The sequence below is a fragment of the Calonectris borealis genome, chromosome 1 (assembly GCF_964195595.1).
Source record: "Calonectris borealis chromosome 1, bCalBor7.hap1.2, whole genome shotgun sequence".
Taxonomy (NCBI): domain Eukaryota; kingdom Metazoa; phylum Chordata; class Aves; order Procellariiformes; family Procellariidae; genus Calonectris; species Calonectris borealis.
In genome coordinates, this window is record NC_134312.1 from 219,732,792 (window position 1) to 219,752,800 (window position 20,009).

Sequence of the window (20,009 nt, forward strand, 5' to 3'; positions counted from 1 at the left end):
CGCAGCTCAGTGCAAGGCAGGGAGAGGCTCCCCGGCTCCGTGCCCTGCACGCAACTCCCACGCCAGCAGCACCCAGCCCACCTGGGCGTGCAAATCCCCCCGGCTGAGGCTCCCGCGGGGTATTTGCTCCCAGCGCTGATGCTGCTCACCCCTGGGTGCACCGCCGGGACTCCCCAGGGCACAGCAGGGCCGCTGCAGGAGAGGGGAGCGCCTGCGTGTGTGTGCGAGCCCCACGCAGGGGTGCAAAGGGCTCCCACAGGGCCTGCAGCGCGTGTGCGCGCGCGTGTGCGTGGCTGCACGTGGGCGTGTGTACACGAGAGTGTGCGCGTCTGCATGAGTGCACGTGTGGGGATGCAGGTGTGGATGAGTTCCCACGTGCACACGCGTGCCTGTGAGTGTCTGTGCACGCACGTGTGTGCAAGCGCCTATGTGTGTGCATGCGTGCGTGCACCCCCACGTGTGCACACACGTGTGTGCACGCATGTTTGCAAGTGCACGTGTCTGCAGGCGTGCCTGCGCACCCCTGTGTGTGCATGCACGAGTGCACGTGTTTGTGCACCTGCGTGTGCAAGCACGTGTGCAATTGCGCGTGTCCGTGCATGCACGTGTGCAAGTGCACGCGCGTGGAGGCCCGGGCGGGTCTCGAACCCGGGTCCCGCCGCCGCCGCCGCCGCCACCGCCCGGGGGCGGACTCGAACCCGCGGCCCCGCCTCGCCCTCAGCGCCGGCGCCGCGCTGCCCCCTGCCGGGACGGGAGCCGCTGCCCTTGCCCGGCCTGCCCCGGGCGGGTGGGCCGTGCCACGGCGCCCCCTGGGGGCTGTAGTTCGCGGCGGCGGCGGCAGCGTGGCGAAAGCGGCGGCGGGGACTACAGCTCCCAGCAGGCCTTGCGCGCGGCCCCGCGCCGACGCCCTGGCCGTGCCGGGCTGCCGGCGGCCGCCATCTTGATTCGTCGGTCTCAGCGGCGTTTGGGGGGGGGGAAGGTGCGTGCGGCGTAGCGCGGGGAGCGAGGGGACGATGTTGGCCTCCCTCGCGTCCCGCCCGCCGCCACCGGGGCTGGCGCGGCTCCTCCGGGCGCGACCGTGGCTGTCGCCGTCACGGGCGGCCTACGGGGCTCCGGCGGCGGCTGAGGGGGCCGGGATCGCCGGGCCGCGGCTGTTCCTGGCTTCGGCCGCCAGGGGGCGCCGCAAGCCCGCGCCGCCGCAGAGCGCGGGGCTGCCATGGCGGGGCGCGGCCTGGGGGGGGCGGCAGCCGGGCCCGGGGGGGAGACCCCTGGTAACGGGCCTGGGCCCGCGGGGCTCCCCCCTAGCAGTGGGGCCAGGCCCCGGGGGTACCCCCCTAGCAGTGGGGCCGGGCCCGGGGGGCTCCCCCTTAGCAATGGGGGGCTCCCCCCTAGCAGTGGGGCCAGGCCCCGGGGGTACCCCCCTAGCAGTGGGGCTGGGCCCGGGGGGCTCCCCCCTAGTAATGGGGGGCTCCCCCCTAGCAGTGGGGCCGGCCCTGGGGGCCTCCCCCCTAGCAGTGGAGCCAGACTCGGGGGGCACCCCCATAGGCACGGGGCCAGACCCAAAGGCGACCCCCATGGCAGAGGGGCCAAGGCTGCAGGTCCCAGGCCTGGCCCTGCGGACCCCCAGGCCAAACACCACGGGCCTGGCTGGCGCAGGCTGCCCCGTGCCGGGGCCGTCCGGCCTCGCGGCGCCCCTTGGAGAGCCCTTGGGTGCTGAGCAGTGCTGTCGTCGTGGAGGAAACCCCAGCGGGCGTCGGAGCGGAGACGGGAGCTGCCCCCCGGGAGCTGCGCTGCCTGCCCTCATCGCTGCGCTGGCGTACTGCTACGTCAGGGACCACCTATCCAAGGGTGACTACTGCCGCTCGCCGTCCTGGCTCGGCCAGCCCCGGGGTGGGAGGGGGCTTCGGGTGGAGCAGGACAGCTTGTGCCCCTCGGGGAGGGGGGTGTGGGGGTCCCTCCTTGGGGATGGAGCCTGCCTGCTGGTGCTGCCCTGGGAAGCCCTCCAGGGAAAGTGTTGTCCATGATCCCTAGCCCAGAGGTGGGCTGGTCCGTGATGGATACCCAAACTCTTCTGTAGCATGAAGATAACGATCCTCACGTTTGCCACCAAGATAAAATAGCCAACGCTCTTGTCAGCTGCACCCCAGACCGTCTCTGTGGACGGTTTTGTGATGTGTGGTGGGAGAGGCTCCGAGTCCCTGTGGGTGAGAAGGGCTGGCAGCTGTCGGGGTGCATGTTCTCGGCAGGGCCGGCTCTCTCCAGTCCTCTGCTTTGACCGTAGGATATTTTGGGCAAGTACAGAGGTTTGGGAGTTGGGAAGGGGTCGAGTTACTACCCTGATGAGCCCAAGGCTTCTCACGGAGTGGTTGATGTCCACCCCGCTGTGGGAAGGAAGCAGTTAGTGGGTGGTCACAAGCCCTTGTTGCCACAGCATTAGCTTTGGGTCTAGCAAGGCTGAGCCGAAGCGCACGGGATGGTCCCAGTGATCTGTTGGGGCAAGTTGCATGCTTTTAGGTTGATGTGTAACTAGATTTGCGCCGCAGCAAGTCCCATTCTCAGTACTCGTGCAGCGTTTGGTGTTTGGGAGTACTCGGGGTGCAGTCCTAGGCTTGGCCTCTCCGCCCCAGGTTGTTGCCACCCCACTTTCCTGCCGCAGGACAGGAGGCGGACTGGCCTTGCTGGTATTACTGGACAAGGTGGAGCTGAGATGTGTTTGCTGCTCTGCTGAGTGCCAGGCAGGCACTCAGCTGGACGAGGTCGGGATCCAGGCTTGGTGCGAGCTGCGGAAGAGGCGATGGTGTCTGCACGAGGGGGGCCTTCCCTGCTCCCTGCGGTGCCTTCGTCATGAACCAGCGCTCGCTGCTCGCGGGTTCGGGCTTGTTGGCAGCGAGCTCATCCGCCGGTGTGACAGAGGCCTGGGGCAGGAGGGGCTGTGACTTCAGGGCAGGACACTTACTCGGTGGTTTCAGGCACGTCAGAGGTCGGTTTCTCTCTGAGTTACGTGCCAAGTGCGGCGCTGGGCTGCCGGGTTGGTTACCCAGGAGGTTTCACCATCGTTATGGGGAGTCTTGTGTAATTAGTGCTTAGGAAAGGTCTGGGAGGCCGAGGCCTGGCTTTGTTGCCGGAGCCGGTTTGTGGACTGGTTAGCATTTAGAGCCGGGCAGCCGCGTGGCTGTGGCTGCAGGCAGAGGGGACGGAGCCACGAGCGCCCCAAACCCCGCAGCCAGGGAGGCGGGAAGCAGGCGGGATGCTTTCCCGGAGAGGGCAGGGACGCAGGGATGCGGCTGCAGAATGTCAGGCCCGGAGAGCTCAGGGGTCCCTGCAGAGCTCGCTGAGCCGGGCCGTGCATCGGAGAGCCTTCCCCTCGCTCTCGCTTTGCGGGTGGGTTTGGGGAAGCCCCACGTTGTTCTTTACCAGGTGCTGCGTCCAGCTCGGGGGTCCCCAGCACAGGACAGACATGGAGCTGTGGGAGCGGGGCCAGAGGAGGCCACGGAAATGGTCAGGGGGGTGGAACAGCTCTGCCAGGAGGACAGGCTGAGAGAGTGGGGGTTGTTCAGCCTGGAGAGGAGAAGGCTTCGGGGAGACCTTATTGCGGCCTTCCAGTGCTTATAAGAAAGATGAGGATGGACTTTTTAGCAGGGCCTGTTGCGACAGGACAAGGGGGGATGGTTTTAAACTAAAAGAGGGGAGATTCAGACTAGGTATAAGGAAGAAATGTTTTATGATGAGGGTGGTGAATCCCTGGCCCAGGTTGCCCAGAGAGGTGGTGGATGCCCCATCCCTGGGAACATTCCAGGTCAGGTTGGACGGGGCTCTGAGCACCCTGGTCTGGTGGAAGATGTCCCTGCCCACGGCAGGGGGTTGGACTGGGTGACCTTTAAAGGTCCCTTCCCACCCAAACTCTTCTGTGATTCTGTGACTGGGAGGAGGACACTGTGCTGGGCCTGAGTCCAGGCTGTGGCAGCTGAACGCTTGGTAACTCGGACACCAAAGGTCGTTTGGGCCCAACTGCCTGGAGTTTTCCCCAAGTCTCGGGCCGGGCCGAGCGGCCCGTGCTGCCGGTGCTCTGCTGCGGTGCTGGGGCCAGCGAGCAGCCGTCATCCCCCAGGGGGGACACAGAGATGCACCCGCTGCTCCCCTCTGACACGCTCAGCCTGGTGAATTGTCCTTGAGACAGCGCGCTGCCCAGGTAAACCCGCAGTGCCCACTGGTCTCGGCTTTCCTAATAAGACCACTGAGAGCTGGAGAGCTCTTAGTTTGGACGCGTGTCTGCACCGATGACATCCATCAGCCAAAATAGCTCCCTGCAGCACACCGAGTGCCGTTACCTTCCGGGCAGCAGAGGAAACGTTGAGGTTTGCGGTGCAGCTCAAGCCTCTGCAGAAGGCTGGCTGCTGGCGCGAGCCGGAATCGTTGCCTTCGTCCGGTTGTGGCTGTGTGTTCGTGCCCCGAGAGAGGGACCCTCGCCCCAGGAGCACCAGCACCAGAGCCCTGTCTGCTGATGCTGCTCTCCAGGAAGATGGGTTAAAGATGCAAGGCAGAAGGCCGAGCCCCGGGCACAAATGACTTGAGAAAAGAGGCACAAAATGTTGGGGAGAGAGCAGGAAGCACCTGAAGAATTGGAGAGAATTGTCCCTAAATGGCCCGGGCCAGCTTTGCTGGCTGCACAACTCCGGCTCCAGCAGCTCTGTGCCTCTCTGAGTCAGAGCTGGGGTGCTGTCCTTACCCTCTCTAGCCAGGAGGTGTCATTCTGAGCCTGCGGTAGGAGCTCGCTGGCCGCCTTGTGGCATCTGGAAACCTCTGGCTGAGGCTGTGACTGCCTGGGGTGACAGTGCCAGCTGCCCGGCAATGCCTGCTGCGCCCCGGAGCCCGCCGTCGGCAGGGTTGGCATCGCAAACGCAGGAGAAGTCTCTGTTTCTCCAGTTGTTGAGGCAGTTGGTTCCTTGCTGGAGCCGTTGCTGGCTCACCCCCAGCGCCAGGTGCCCCGGCAGGACCTTTCCCCTCCGCTCCAGCCTTTTGCCAGGCCCATCCCATGGCACCTTCCGAGCCAGCGACCGACAGCGCCCGCAGCTGTAAGCGGGAGGTAGTTTCCTACAGACAGGGGTGATCTCTGGCAGGCTGGGAGAGACTGGTTTCCCAGGGAGGAGCAATTCACATCCCTGGCTGCGTCCGTTGAGGTGCTGCCCAGGGGATCTCTCGTCTTACGATGCGGCACGCAGGGAGCTGCCGTTTCAGCTGGCTGAACATTTGCGTTCGGGCGAGGAGAGGCGAGGAAGGGACTCGTGCAGCCAGCCTTGCGCACAGGTTCCCACGTCCCTGCTTGTGGCTGCGTTTTGAGCACCGCTGTTCAGCCCTGCCTTCCCCAGAGCCCAGCGCCGGGGCTTGCAGGGGGGCTGTGGTAAGTCAGCAAGCAAGGGATTTTGGAGTAACCTGCTCGCAGAAGCAGATCCTTCCTAACCTGTGGGGTTTGATAAGAGCTGGAAGCACAGGCCCTGCCTTCTCTGCTGCAGCGGCCTGTGCCACCTCCGGGTTATTACGTGCACGCCTGTGTTTTGCTGCTAACTCGCTTTCTCTTCTTTCTCTGTTTTCAGAAGATGCTCTGCTGGAAGCTGCGAGGATGAACAACGTTTCGGAAGTCAACAGGTGAGCGGGCTTTAGGGAGGTGTGAGAGAAGAGGGCTGCCGAGGGGTGGGAGGGCAGGGAAGCTCCGGCAGCACCTGGGGAAGGGGTGGGCTCATCCTCGTTCCCCGCTGTGACTCGGCACTTGTTGGTTTTGGGTGGGCATCCCAAGGCACAGCTGGGGCGGAGCAGCCCTTGGGGTGCTCACCTCGCCGTCTCGGATCCAGAGCGGGTCGGAAGGGACGGTGGGCACCAGTACCTGGGAATTGGAAGGTGGATCGCAGATCCCTGTGCTGGGAGAGGACAAAGCGTGAGGCCGTGCAGTGCAGAGTGGTGCGGATGAACCCCACCACGCCAGAAGCCGCAGAGCCTCGTTTGTGGGGGTCTGTCTCTGAACGAACAGCCCTCACGGGCTCCTCAGCCCGAGCCAGCAGCTCGCCAGCCCGGACAGGGGCTTGTGTCCCACAAGGAGCACAGGAGAGAGCTCAGGCCTGCCTGTGCCACCCGGGCCAGGCTGTCAGGGAAGTGGCTGTGGCTGGGGACCGAGCACTTGCCCGTTAGGGAGTGGAGCATCTCCAGAGCTGTCCCAGTGCTCCTGTCCCACAGGCAGCGGCCTCGAGCACCCTTGTTTCCGCAGGCCGCGCCTTCCTCTCTTGGGCTCGCGCCGTGGCATCGTTCGGGAGCTGCCTAGCAGCGTTTAATTCACTGGGGTGTTAACAAACGAGCACGTTTCTCAGGCCCAGCGTGTGACCAGTCCCCGAGCGGCACGTTTGCTCGCTGCCCCCCGAATCCTCCTGCGGCTGTAGCTCTGGGGAGGGACTTGGATTGGCTCGAGCGGTTCCCAGGATGGTTTGTGAGCAGCAGTGCTGCGTTAATGAGATATGTCTGCAGGACAGCGCTGACCTCATCTGCAGCGAGTGCCAGGGACTTAGTCTGGAGCTGTGTGGGGGAAACAAATGTCCTGACGACACAGGGTGAAGTGTCTGAGAACCAGGCGGAGCTGCTTGGCCAGTGGAGCTTGGCCGTCCTGCCTGGTCTCTCTCAGTAACCCAGTGGTGATGAGATCTCCCGTGCCCCAAGTGCTGCCCTCGACCAGTACAGAATGAAGATTTTTTGGTAGCCTGGCAGCATGCGTAGGACGGGAGCAGAGATTGCTGCTGGTGTTTCTCTCTGGCTGAGATCTCCCACGAGCGCAGGCATCCGGGGAGCTCGGCGCTGCAAGCTGCTGTCCCTGCGTCCTCCGGCGGCAGGGGAGGAGAACCCTCCTGGCCTGCAGCCAGGGGATGCTCCTTCCAGCCTCCGGGATCTCAGAGGAAGCAGCCTGGCTCTGCTGCACCCCGGGGCTGAGATCTGGCCTAGATCAAGGGCCGAAGAGGATATTGGTGTGCAGCTAATTGGCACATGTGTTCTGCTGCTTGTAATTGCAGGAAGCTGCTGCTTAGGGATGTCCGGGTGATTTGTGAGCCTGGTCAGGCAGAGCAGCAACAGGGATGCTCTGTGCTCCCCCTGATTCGGGGGGTGGGGGGCTGTTCGCAGCCCAGCTGTGCTCCACGTCCACGGCCTCTCCCTTTGTTTCTGTGCTCTTTCCTTCCAGTGCCGCTGCCTGGGGAGCCCCCGCTGTGTTTGGAGCTCCCTGCCTACCTGTGCCTGGCACGTGCCTTCGCTGCCAGGCGCGGGCAGGGGACGGTGAACACTACTGACTCTCTCCCTGCCGCAGGCAGCTTCGGCCTCTGCTTTACAAGCAGCTTCCTCAGCCCAGGAACTCCACGGCTGCTGCAGAGCTGACAGAACAGGGTTGCATTAAGGGCTCTTGCTCTTGCCACCTGCAAGGGGTAAAGCCCAAATTGGCTGTTGGCAGGGCAGGAGCGTGACATCCAGCTGAGCACTGTGGGCTGCACCCGGGAGAGGGCAGCGCCGTCCACGTAAACACCCTGTCGCGACTCGTCCTCCCCCGCGACAGCGCTGTCCCCTGCCTGCTCTCCCCCCTGGTCCACACAGCTCGCTGGTGGTGGGTTAGGAGAGGGGAGGCTGGTGTGGTAGAGTTTTCTGATATAGCTTAGGCTCACTTAAACTCTCTCCCATGGTCTTGGTATAATAACTTAAAGGCAGCGGAAGGCCGGAGGTGTGGCAGGGCTGAACTCCTGCGCGCTCAGGCTTCACAGAGCGATTCAAGCCACATGTTCTCTGCTGTTCAGCAACCTGTCTCATTAGGCCGTGCCAGGAAAGCTGAGCAGAGACGTGCTGTTGCTCGTGTTGTGGAGCAGTTACTGATGTTCCGTTCTCCAGCCTTTTGGCTCCAAGACTATTAGAAGAAGCAGGCAGGTGTTTATAATTCTCCAGGTCGCCTTCTCTGGTACACGCTCTCTTCATCTGCTGCTGGGGACTTGTTTTTCCTTGCTGCAGGAACTGGGGAGCTGGCCTTTTTCAAGGGCCTTGTTCAGCTGACGGCTTGTCAGCGCCCTTTACGCGTTAAAACATCATAACTACAATGACTAGGAAATGCAGTCTTTTGGTCTGAAGTGTAGAAAACGGACGCGTGAGAGAGGGTGGTGTGAGGTACAAAGAAGATAATTTTGAAACCATGAGTTAAGTCACAGTTGTACTTAAGCGCAGAGGGAAAACAGGGTAGATAGGGGCTCCAGAGCCTGTGCTATAAGCGGAGAACTGAAGAGCTTTTAGGATAACTTTGTGTCCCTTATCCGAAAAGAGTTTTGTGTTCTCTCTTAGAAGAGAGTGACGCCCTTCATCACCCTAACAGCCACCTGTAGGATGATGGGATCAAGGCTATCATCCTTGTGGAAAACCAGGGAGAATGAGAACCCCCGCAGAGGATTTGAATGCCAGCAAGGATGACCGGTAGCTGGTTCCTAAAATGAGTGACAGTCAAAGAACGGGCGTGCGTGGCCATAATCTGCTGCCTGTTGAGGTGTGATGGTGACCTGGCGCAATGAATAGCGAAGCAATTTTTCCTGTGGGAATTAATGTAATGAGGGGGTGGAGGGGTTGTACCTGGGGGCTTCAGAAATACACCTTGAATACAGAGGGGCAGGGTGCACGGTGTGGAAGACGGAGGGGCAGGAGCAGCATCAGAATCATCAGCCGGAGGAGACGCTGGGTTTTTGGGGGCTGGCTCTTCAGAGCAGGTCACCCTTCCAGAAGATCTCAGCTCCCCATCTTGGACTGTAAATCCTCCAGTGCGGGTCTTCTCGCTGCCTCTTTCTGAGTACTCACGGCTCATCGTCATATTCCTCAAATTAGTTAAAGCCAATCACATCAGTTGAGTAGGCAGGTCAGAAAATGGGGTAGTGCCAATGGTGAGAGGAGCACGACATCAGGCAGCTGCAGGACTCCTAAACGATGTACGGAGAAGCGACAGGTAGCAGGGCGCTGCTGTATAATAAGTACTTCCACGTGTGTAGGGAAGTGGATGACACCTCGGATTATGCCGTACTAAAGAGCTCCCGTTTCACGAGGCTGCAGGCAAACACACTGCTTTGCTCCGGCCGTCAGGACGTGAATGGGGGTGGAAAATAAGCCATACAGTTGTACAAAATTAAAAGCATTTGATCCTGGAAGCCAAGCTGTCCAGATCTTTTGTCTGGCAACCCAAAGAACCACAGGCAGAGGTGAAAATGGGGCCGAAGGAACCGAAAGCAGGGTTTGTGTCGGGGACCCTTGGGCAGCACGTGAAGGCAGGGTCCGGCTGCGCCTCGGGGCGGTGAGCAGCTGTGCTGCTGCCCCAGCGTTTGGGTTTGGGCTAGGGTACTTGCACGAGCCAGCCAAGCTCTACTCACAAGCAGTGTACAGAGCGCCTTGCGCTGGAAGGCTTTCTCTGCTCCTTTCTTGCTGTTAAACTGCTAAACGGGGAGAGCGAAGAGACATAATGGTGTTAGTTCAGCCAGTAACTTGAAATTTCTCAATCAGGCTTGGAAAGACTAAGGTTATGAATCGGAAATGAATGGGAGGCTTGTGTTCAGGGGAATTTCGCATTATTCCGAGCAGCAGCTTTTTCTTTGGTTAGGGAAGAACAGGCCTTTCAAACGTACCAGGCAGAGCTCACGTTAAGACACACGTTGGTGTTGCTGCGGGAAGGATCGCCTGTCCAAAGGCTGGATCCAGCCCCTGAGCCGTAGGTTCTCCTCTCCCCTCTGTCTCCTCTCAGCTCCCAGGCAGCTTTTCTCATCTTTACCCGCTTGTTAAACGCGAGAAACCAGGCTGAATTCTTCATCGAGATCAAGGAATGTGTTACCTTTGGAGACCATTCCCTTTGGAGCGTGTGGCAAACCAGCTATTCCCTTCAAGCTCCTCATGCTGTTAACCGGTACAGAAGATAACACCTAATTAATGTGGATGGTTTAATTTCCTTCAACCTCAGTTGTTCCGCGCATTTGGAGGGAAAGCAAGAAGCAAAGCCATAAAGAATTACTGCCTCAATCCCCCTTGTGTTTATATTCAGTATTAATATTGATTCTCTGTGTTCCAGCTTTGTTTCTTAATAAGCCACCCACAAAAGTGCAGGCTTACAGCAGAGTTTCCTTGCCAGATAAATATGATGGAACAGTATTCTCATAAGCACCGTACGACCGTGACTCATGGAAACACGGCGCGTATGTCAGATCATTCATAACAGCAGGCAGCAACCCAAATCGGCATGTTAATGAGATCTGGAGATGACCAGGCGCTCTCCTGCTCTCGGAGGGATCCAGTCGGACTTGGTGGTGGTGCAGGAAGCTCCATGTCAGCTCCTGCAGCTGGTTTTGCTCTCTGATTTTTAGGTGCGGGGTTGCAGAAACAGCTAAGTCAAGCCTGATCGCCCCAAACAGTGATCTCTCCCTTTTGGTCAAGCAGCCAAGCATCGCTCATCTTCTTGGCTCTGACTCATCCTTGCGCTGCCTCCTCCCAGGCTGTGTCTGTCTCTTCTCCCTTGTTTTGTAGGCAACAAAGCTCGTCGGGCAAGAGTTCCCTTCTGCGGCAAGGTGGGGTTTGGGCTGCTGGCCACGGCGGGGTTACACCTGATAAACGGTCCTGATCCAAGGGCAGGAACACCCCGCTCTGCCCAGTCCTGGTCCGTTACCAGCCTCACAGGGGACTGCTGCCCACCGGCATGGTGCTCGGGGGGTGTTCAGTCCCCACATAGTTATAATTCAGATCAGTCAGAGAAACGCTGATGCGGGATGCGCTCCAGAGCGCCTGGCGTTCGTGGGGCGCGCGCTGGCGGGGCCAGACTTGTTTTCCCACCGTGAAAATACCGCTGGCCCGGGGCGTAGGCTGGCATGCTGTTCTGGCCTGCTAGCGGGAAACGATTAAACCTGAGGCTGTGGCCAGCTGCAGGAGAGGGAGCTGAAGGTTGACGGGCTGTGTGAGTGCTGCGCTCGCTGAACCGTGTAGTCACGGGGGCGATTTGCTTTCTAACCTGTCCCTGGCACGGTGGTGAGGTGTGCTGGAAAACAAGGCTGCTCTTCTAGAAGGCTGTGAGCCCTTTCTGCTCTGGGGCACGTGCAACGTGGCCGGACCTGGACAGTCTTCCCAGCTGGACCAGAGCAGTATTTGTCCTTATCTTTTACGCCTTTTATATCTTTTTTGTGTTTAAATGGCTGGGAGGAGCTGAGATAAGCTGCCAGGACCGCAGTAGGTCCGTGAAGACGAGTTTCTAGGTAAAACATGGTGCTCCTGGACATTGCGCTTGTCTCCCTTTCAGTTCTCTCCAGCGCAGGGGCTGGACTCGGGGTTCAGCAGCACCTTCTGTTTGCTTCCCATCTCAAGGGTTTGTTAAAGAATTCAGAAACAGCATACGAAATCACAGACTGGGGCAAAAAATCCCTCTGTAGTGGATCAGGCCTTGGTTACCAACTCAGAACAACACCCTCCTCAGTCCGGGGACGGGTTTTTGAAAGTCTCTGGTCTGAAATGAGCCCAAATCGGAGCTGAACATGAGCCATTTGCATCTGAGCTTCCTGGAGCTCAGCCCCGTTGGGGCTTTTCTCTCCGGACCTGGCAGCGCCGTTTCTGCCCCCACCGAGCACAAACCGGCTGCCCACGCCACTGCCCTGAGCTCCGAGCAGAAAGTCGTGCCCGCAGCTGGGAAACGGTCGGATCACGGGAAGGAACCGTGCGGAGGGTGTGGGCCTTTACGGGAGCAGATATCCCGTCTCGTGCCTGTCAGAGCATCTTCCTGCCCGGGAATAATTAGCAGTACTGGAATATCGTGCGTGGGGCCTTACGCTCGAGGGACACCCGAGTGCTTCGTAGGGTAAATGTAGGAGTCATGTCAGCGGCTACCGAAGCATGACGGCCTCTGGCCACCAGCCAGACGTGTACCTTATCTTCTGTCCTAAACAGCTGTGAAACGTCTTCAGCAGTGGCAGTGAGGGAGGGTTGGAGACAGGATTGGAAGATTATTTACAATTACATTTATTTCCATTGCTACACGCTTTATATTATGCTGTCTGTTTACCCTCACCGGGCCTGTATTTGTTAGTATATATCTGAGTGAATGGGCACCTGGGTTTTTTAGGATAAACAGATGTTTTCCCTGTAAATGTCCCCTTTAATCTTTTCTCCTAATGCGTGGACCAAATTACACAGTACTTTGTTTCAGTGGAAGTTTTTGACTGGTTATTGAGTTTGATTTGGCACGTGGCCTCGGGGACTCGGAGCAGATGCGACAGCCCAGATCTCTTCATGTTGGCTGTGAAGTCTCGGAGGAGACGGGCATGCACTTGCTTTCCTGTACTGAGAGCTGAGAAACCGAAAGGGGACAGCCTTCACCAGGCAGCACCGCGGAGCAGGTTTCCCAAACAGGGCAGCAAGGACTGAGAAGGAAAGACGGGAAATAAAGTGGTAACTTCTGCTGTCGCTGCTCGGCTTCTCGCTGGTTTCGCAGGAGCGTTTTGCTTTAACGCGTCCTCTGTAGTGACCTTTTTTCATGCTGCTTCTTGTGTTTTGTGCTCCCAGGACTGACGGTGGTTGCACACTGAGTCATGAGACCGATCTCTTTGCAGTCGGCATCCAGCCAGCCACGAGAGACAGAAGGTCTCATGCCTTTTCCAAAACGGCTTTAAACCCTTTACTGTGCCCAAATCCCTCTCTCTGGAAGCAGACACCGACTCATCTGGCATGGCTGGATGCGTGGTAGCTTCTGTGCGTGCGGAATACCTCTGGTAGCCATCACAGGGTTAATTCCAATTAATGTAGGTGTTTATCGCTCTGGCAGCAGCAGGGAGACGGCGAGCGGCTCTGGGTTTGGAGGAGAGGCGGCGGCAGCGCCGGGAAGGGCGGTCGGCCAGCGTGGAAGTGGCCTGTACAACCACGAGCGATGGGGACGAACGGGAGCAATTATTCCACTTCCCTCACAGCACGGGTGCCAAGGAGCACCCAGGGAGGTGTCCAGGCAGCAGGTTTAAAACACATGTAAATTGCTTTCTTACGCAGCACAAAGTGTGAAACGCAGTGGGTGCTCCGGAGCCTGAAACTCGAGTTCAGATTCGTGCGGGGCAAGCCTAGCAGGTAACCACGTGTCACCTCCAGCTCAGAAACCAGCGTGTTGTGGATTGCCAGAAGTTAGCATATTATGCTGAAATCCCTCTGCCAGCAGGGATTACTCATGTTCTTTCCCCAACTATCTGCTAGTGGCCGCTGCCAGAGACGGACTGTCAGGCTGGTGTAGTATTTTTCCAACGCACAACTTAGCTGTTGCGTTGCAGTGACTTGGGAGGTCAGCGATGAGTCAGGGCTCCTTCAGGCAAGGCTACATTTTCTTTTCCTCCCAAACCCTGGTGATGCCAACCGTTGCACACGTTAGCCGGTAGCGAAGCCAGCACTTCTAAACTGCTGCCCTCCCCTGTTCCCTGGGCAGTAGCAGCAGGCAGGGTGTGTACGTCCCAGTCCTTTTCTCCCTCTTTCAGCCTGTTTTGAAAAGCAAAATCTACTCATAGTGTTGGAGCATCTCAGAGGTGGTGTAGGCACGGGGACGACGACCAGGCATCTCGCTGTGTGTCCGTATCGGTCTCTTCATGTTCGCGTTGTGCCGCTTTGGCTTTCCCCATCACGTGTGTTCTCGCCTGCGGTGCTTTCGCCCAGCCTCTGTGCCCTCAGACAACCCCGCTCTCACCTGCGAGCTTGGTTTCCCTTCCGAAACTCGGATTTATAAGAGCTTCCCTCTGATTTTGGAAATTTATTTCCATGTCCTGTTCATGCTGTCTGGGTTAGGGGCACCATCCCCTCTGAGACCCCTGTGTCCTGGCAGCAGCCTGCCTGCCTCCTCGCCGCTTTGGGACCCGCAGAGGAAATGCTGCTCCGCTCCGCTCCTCTCCTCTCCTCTCCTCATCCCTTCCCTTCCCTTCCCTTCCCTTCCCTTCCCTGTCCGCACCAACCCTGCCCAGCGCCTTGTGGGTTCGTGTGTTTTCACACGAAGCACCCCGAGATGATGGCGAGGGGGTGAGAAGCGGAGGTGAGCTATCTCGAGGAAGACAGCAGCAAGATCAAAGGCTTTTCAGCGGCTCGCCTGGTTCCCCTGGCCGGGCAGATCCTTTCCCTGGCCTCTGACGGGGGGATTGCGCTTTCATGTTCGGAGATATTGTTGGGTTTGGATGTTTTTCTTCCCTCCCTCTTCTGCAAAGCGGAGGGCAAGTCCCGAGGGGGTGAGCACATCTGCGGGTGTCCCCCACCCCTGCAGTTAAACAGTGACATATTGGGGAAGGGGTGGGGGAAATGTTTAAGTGGCCGAGAGAAACAGAAGCTATTGTTGTTGCAAAAGTTCAAGTTTCCAGCTTCCTCTTCCTCCACCTGTCGGGAGGGAGCGCTGGGCACGCTGCCGGCGCTGAGCACAAACTCAAACATGCCCTCTGGGCCCGGCTGGGAGCGCGGTGTCACCGAGTTAGTCACCCAGAACCCCGGCAGCGGGGTGAATAGGAGGCACATCTGTCCGGGGGCAGCGGGGGGAGAAGGCTCGTCGCCACAGCCGACGTGGGTTCTTTTTCTCTTCTGGGTGGATCAAAGTGCTGAAGCTTTGGGAGCTGCTGTCTCGAGGTGAAATGGGGCGTACGCACAAAGCGGAGGGTGCCGCTCTGCCCGGGCTCCTCCGGCAAATTCCAGAGCAGCCGGTGATGTCCGGCCGGCCGGGCTCCTCCAGAGCCTCTGCTCCTTTCCAGGGAAGTCTTTAATTCTGCAAAATTCCCCTGTTGCTGCCCTCGGCGCTGAGGCTCTGCAGGGAGAGGGGGCGTCCGTCGAAGGCCGGGAGCCGTCGCTGCTCACTCACAGCTCTAACCTTAGAAACCTGTCACACAGAATACCCCGTCCGTCCGGAGAAGCGGCCGAGCTTTCTGCCCTAAAACCCTAAAAAAAAAAAGGGTTTTTCTGAAATCCTTAAAATACAAACACGCCACTAAACAGAAGAAGCACCCACTCGTTGTCAGGGTTCTTCTAGTGACGGGGTCTTGGTGGCACTGCTGCAGCCGAGGGCCAGTTTGTCATTTGAGAAGCACTGAAAAGGTGCTAATAGAGCTATATACGCGTGAGAAACTGCTTAGGAGCTAGGAGCGAGTGTCCTGGATCTTATTTGGTTAAACTGTGGATAAACATCCTAAACATTGATCAGAGGATTTTATTTAATTAAAAAAAATACTCCTCCTGGTAAATACATTTGGCTGTCTAGGAGCTGAGCAGTGGTCGTCGCTTTATCGATTGTCATATCATTAAATCAGGCGGGGAAAAAATTAATGATAGGCTTGAAGACCCTGAACATAAAGTTCAGTTGTCTAGAAAATCTGTTAAGTTGCTGAGCATCTTGCAATGATTTAAAAAAAAAAAAATCCGGCTTCTAAATGAAATGTCAATGCATATTATGCTAGATGATGTGATGCCAGTAATTCTCTCACTAGGCTGGGTCATGTGGCATTCCAGGTGCTTATGATTATCGAGATTCCTGAATGGAAAACTACTTGATTAATTCTAATATCTTAGCTCCGAGCCTGTAATCGAATCCCGCAGCAGAGGCTCCAGCATCCTTCCTGTTGGATGCACTATGTTTTAACAGGTTTGACTGCTGGACTAGGATCTTATTTCATTATTTTTTTATCTAAGAATAACGATAATTCATTGTTCAATATGCCCTTCCAGTACATTTATAGAGGAAAAAAGCCTTCCAGTGAATTAAAATGTAGTTTTTAGTGGCCCCAAAGTGCTTTAAGTGAAGGTTGCCATCCTGTCCTCTGTCTCACGAGGAGATGCTGAAGTGTTTAGCTGCAGTTCCCATTCATGAGAAAACAACTGTTAAAATCCACGACACGTGGAAGTAAGACCAAGCTTTCGCAGCAGAGCGACCCCGTGGCTGGTGGAAGGCGACCAGGACGGTCTGTTTGCACCTTTAAGGTTAAATCACATTGGTCAAGTGCAGATGGGGCCAATGCTTTGTGAACTACATTAGTTACCCCCGTTACAGATGTTAGCAGTAAGTGTAGGTGTTGGGCGGTGCGGTTTTAGCTCAACAAGAGAGCAAAAGTTCCCAGCCTGAGGGGCTGCCTTAATCCCTGCTTAGCTGATGCCTTCGCACCTCGGGAGGTTCCGAGTCTGGCTTCCCCCTGCCTCTCCCCTGTCAGGCTTCCCCTCCGTGGCAGCAATACTTTCCTTTCGTTTATTTGCTGGATTTTATGCGGCTGTTAGACTCTCAGATTGACACCCTGTGGAAAGGGGGTGAAGTGAAAGTTACTGCGTTCAAAGTACTTTCAGATGGCCAAGTAAATAAAATGAAATTCAGAAATAACTTGTACATGTCCTTCCATGCCACTCTAAGAGAAGAGTAGAAGGTGACCGGGCGTTGCGATGGCTATAAAGGATTTTTCAAAGCGCCTGGGGTGGGCCGGAGGGGAGACAGTAAGATCTCGGTGAGGTTTCCCCGTCTCCTGCTGAGCTCCCCTCCCGGCCGCTCTGCTGCAGGTGGGCACGGCTCCTCCTGCTCTCTGGGGGAGCTGGGGCTGAAGCGGGTCCCTGCAGCGGCAGCCGGCGAGCGGCTTTTCATCCTGAAGGAGCAGCTTTCTGTGCCGGCGCGGAGGACGCGCAGATGGAGCGCGGTGTGGATTTCTCCTGCAGGCAGCGTCCCTCCAAGCCAGAGCGGGTGGTGTGGATCGGAATCAGACTTGCTTATCTCTCTGTTGTGAGTGCAAACACCCTCCGTATGCATAGCTGATCTCTAAAGATAGCAACCTGCCATCATCTGTATCCAGGCACGTCCTGCCTTAGAGGGACAGGAGGGCTTTGTGGCTGCACGTGGGTATTTCTCCGTTAAGCTGTCTGCTGTCTGGGAGTGCGCTTCAGGCAACAGAGCTGGCAGCACGCTCGTAGCGTTTGCTTTCAGTGGTTAGGTGCTGGAAGAAGGAGAAAGCATGAGACATATCCCGGGGGAGCCCAGGCTGGTCCTGTGCAGCACCTCAGGCTGTAGGACCATTTGATGGTGCAGGAGCTGCAACCTGCCCGGAGTTAGCGATGTGCAGATCTGCGTAAGGATTCTGCATGAAAATGTGTTCCTCTGCTACTGCGGAGTATAAGTATCAGACTTTTTTGGAGCAACGACCTATTGTTTACCTGCCAAATAGTTCATGATCATCAAACTTTTAATTGTAACCCTGGTAAAGAGAATATAAATCTTCTGTTGGTGCTGTGGATCATTTACAGAGGTCATGGCCTCCTGAACCACAGTTGGGAGCTACGAGTAGAGGCTCCCAGTTACTGTTCTCTTTTTTTAGCTATTGGGTCTCAGTCCAAGTGCCTGATGAACAGTTCAGAGCATCCGGTACCAGGGCACCAGCGCTGGCTACCCCCCCTGTCAAAAAAGGGTGGTCAGGTTACCCGCCCGTACCCGTTACCTACGTATCATACCTCCACGGGTCAGAAGAGCTGTCCGACACGCTTCTGCGTGGAGCCTGGCTGAGTCATCCGCCTGCTGTCTCCCAGGCCCCGCGGTCTCAGTCTAATAGTTCACCCGGGGTGGGAGTCAGATCCCTGTAGGCATCTAATTCGGACGACGGTTACCTGGCTGGTTTCTCAGGGCAGCGGGGAGAACCGTGTCCAGCTACGTTCAAGGCACGAGCCAAAGCTTAGGCACTGCTATTGCTGGTTGGAAATAACTTTAGGATTAGATGAGTGCATTTGTTCCTTGGGATAAGTTTTTAGTGAAAGCGCTGTGAGGATTTTTGACCAGGTGGAGGAAGGTTTGCAGAGACCTTGTGTAGAGCTGTGGGCGTTTGCTAGGCCAGTTCGTGCTCTCCTGTATGTATGTTCCTACTGTACGAAGGGGAATACGGTGCATTTAGCTCCTTTTCGCTAATTCCATCCCAGCGCTCTTTGGTAACCATCTGACAGAGTTACCCCCACAGCAGGCTGAGGGCAATTAATTTGAAAAGGGTGGCCAAATTCAGACGTGTACCTCTCCGAGTCCTTAAAGAAGCGGTCTGACTTTTCCAGTGCATGCGAGCAGCCGCAGCTGCCATCGACTTCCTTATCTGGGGGGATTTTAAATACTTAAAGTGTGGTGCTTGCACGTGTGAAACGTGGCTTGTGCTTTCACTTGTCTCTCTCACCGCATGGAGTTTAGTGGCAGCTCTTCCCTGTTACACCCCTGCGAAGGATGTGCTGTGCAGCCGCGGCCTCGCAGAGGGAACGGCGCTTGGTTTCCTACCATCTGGGTTTGAATTAGCTTCTGCGAGGACCTGTCCCTTGCCATTAGCTGGGGACAGGGAGGCAGCTGGGGCGGGCTGGACTCCTGACATTCACCTGGGTGGGCTAGAGGAGGCTGTGTGGATCCCATGCTTGGCCATGAAAGAGAGAAGGGTTGGGTAAGGTTGTCTCCTAAGGTACTGCTTGGAATCTGCTGCTAGGAGCAATAGTGTTGCTGCTGCAGCATCAGAGGATGCAGAAAGGGTAGAGAAGCCTTCTGGTGCTTTAGAAACTGAAGAATATAAAAGTAAAAGCCACGCAGGAGCAAAGTTGCTAAAAGGTGCCAGGGAGGGATTAGGGAAACAGTGTGAAGGCTGAGAAAATTTTGCAGAAAAAGCACCAAGGGTAGTTTGATGCCTCCTATTTTGGGGGTTTGTCTCGTTTGTTCTCATGTCGTGCAAGAAAACTGCAAAATATCTCCTGTTACGTGGGCTTTGGAGAGCTGCTGAGCTGCTTTGAAACCCTAACGGCTGCACTGCAGCCTGAAGAGCCGAACCTGTCAGCGCATTGTAGGTTAATCAGCTTCGCTCTCCATCACGCTGCTGGTCGGTTCTTCGGGTATTAGACTGTATGGAAGAAAGAAATAAAAAATAAAGAGATCAAGCCGGTTGACATTGGGCCATTTGAAAGGACAGTGTTGCGAACACCCACGAGTTTGTTTCGGTTTGGTAACCGATGAGAAACTGGGTTGAATCGACTTTCCATGTTGGGTCTTCTAGGCTGCACTGGAGCAGGTGCCTGCCAAGTAAAATATTCCGCTTTCCATCATTAGCTCCAGTCTGCTCGGGATGCTTTCTCTGCGTCTTCTTCCTGAACGTGTCCCTCTTCTGTCCAGGTTGTTGCTGGAAGGCACAGACGTGAACGCGAGGCACAAGCTTGGCTGGACTGCTCTCATGGTGGCAGCTATCAGCAGAAACTCCAGGTACGTTTGTCTCGGCATTCACCGTCACGTAGTGGGTAAGTCACTTCACAGCTGCCCCACCTTTTCGTAGAGTCATACTGAGCTCCACAGAGGGTTTCCAAAAAGTTTGGGCTGGTTTGGGCTGTCTTATCGAGCTAAACCCGCGGGAGCCTTTCACTCTTCCTTTGCCCGGAACGCTGTGTGGCAGATCGAGGTAGGCTGCTCTGCAGTCCCGGGGGGGTGACCGCTGAATTGGCAGTAGGTTTTGGCCTCTGATGAGTCCGTAACCATGGATGTCGTTGAGGTAGGAAGTCTAACGGCCCGCCATCAGAAATGGCTCCCGCAAGAGCTGCCGCGTCCCTCCTGGCTTGTGGGGCCATTGCTGGGTCTTTCATGCTAGGCCTTTATGAAGCAAAAAGGCTGAATGCTGTGCCCTCCCTCCTTAGTTCCCATGATGATCGCTGTGGCTTCTTGTAACCTTTTAAAGACACTCTTAAATATATTCAGTCTACAACTAAATTCAATTAGTTTTTTATTTAAGGAAAAAAGAGAAAAAGAAATCCAATTTTGGAAAACGTGGGACAGACGGGAGAATGAGCTTTGATGTTACAACCTCTCAGGGATGCTTTACTTAGTCACAAGTTCATAAGCAAAAAAGCCTAATTACTTGGGAAAACACAGGATTAAAGCAGTGCACAAAGGCTGAATATCCGCTCTCGGGCGACGGGATTCGAATCCATGTGCCGAGTTCGTGTGTGGTGCAAACTTTGATGTGTGCTAT

The 20,009-nt window shown here is 56.7% G+C and overlaps 1 protein-coding gene across 3 annotated transcripts in view; it reads left to right on the forward strand.

Moving 5' to 3' along the window:
• The first annotated feature begins 996 nt into the window (after positions 1 to 996).
• The window catches only part of CLPB (ClpB family mitochondrial disaggregase), a 91,228-nt gene continuing 72,215 nt past the window's right edge, over positions 997 to 20,009 (forward strand). Inside the window, exons 1-3 of one of the 3 annotated variants that reach the window (XM_075140460.1) lie at positions 997 to 1,848; positions 5,592 to 5,643; positions 19,163 to 19,249. In XM_075140460.1, coding sequence (XP_074996561.1) covers positions 1,014 to 1,848; positions 5,592 to 5,643; positions 19,163 to 19,249 — 974 coding nt within the window. In that variant the 5' untranslated portion in view covers positions 997 to 1,013. The remainder of the gene's footprint in view (positions 1,849 to 5,591; positions 5,644 to 19,162; positions 19,250 to 20,009) is intronic. The other 2 variants (XM_075140459.1, XM_075140458.1) reach the window with 2 other exon arrangements.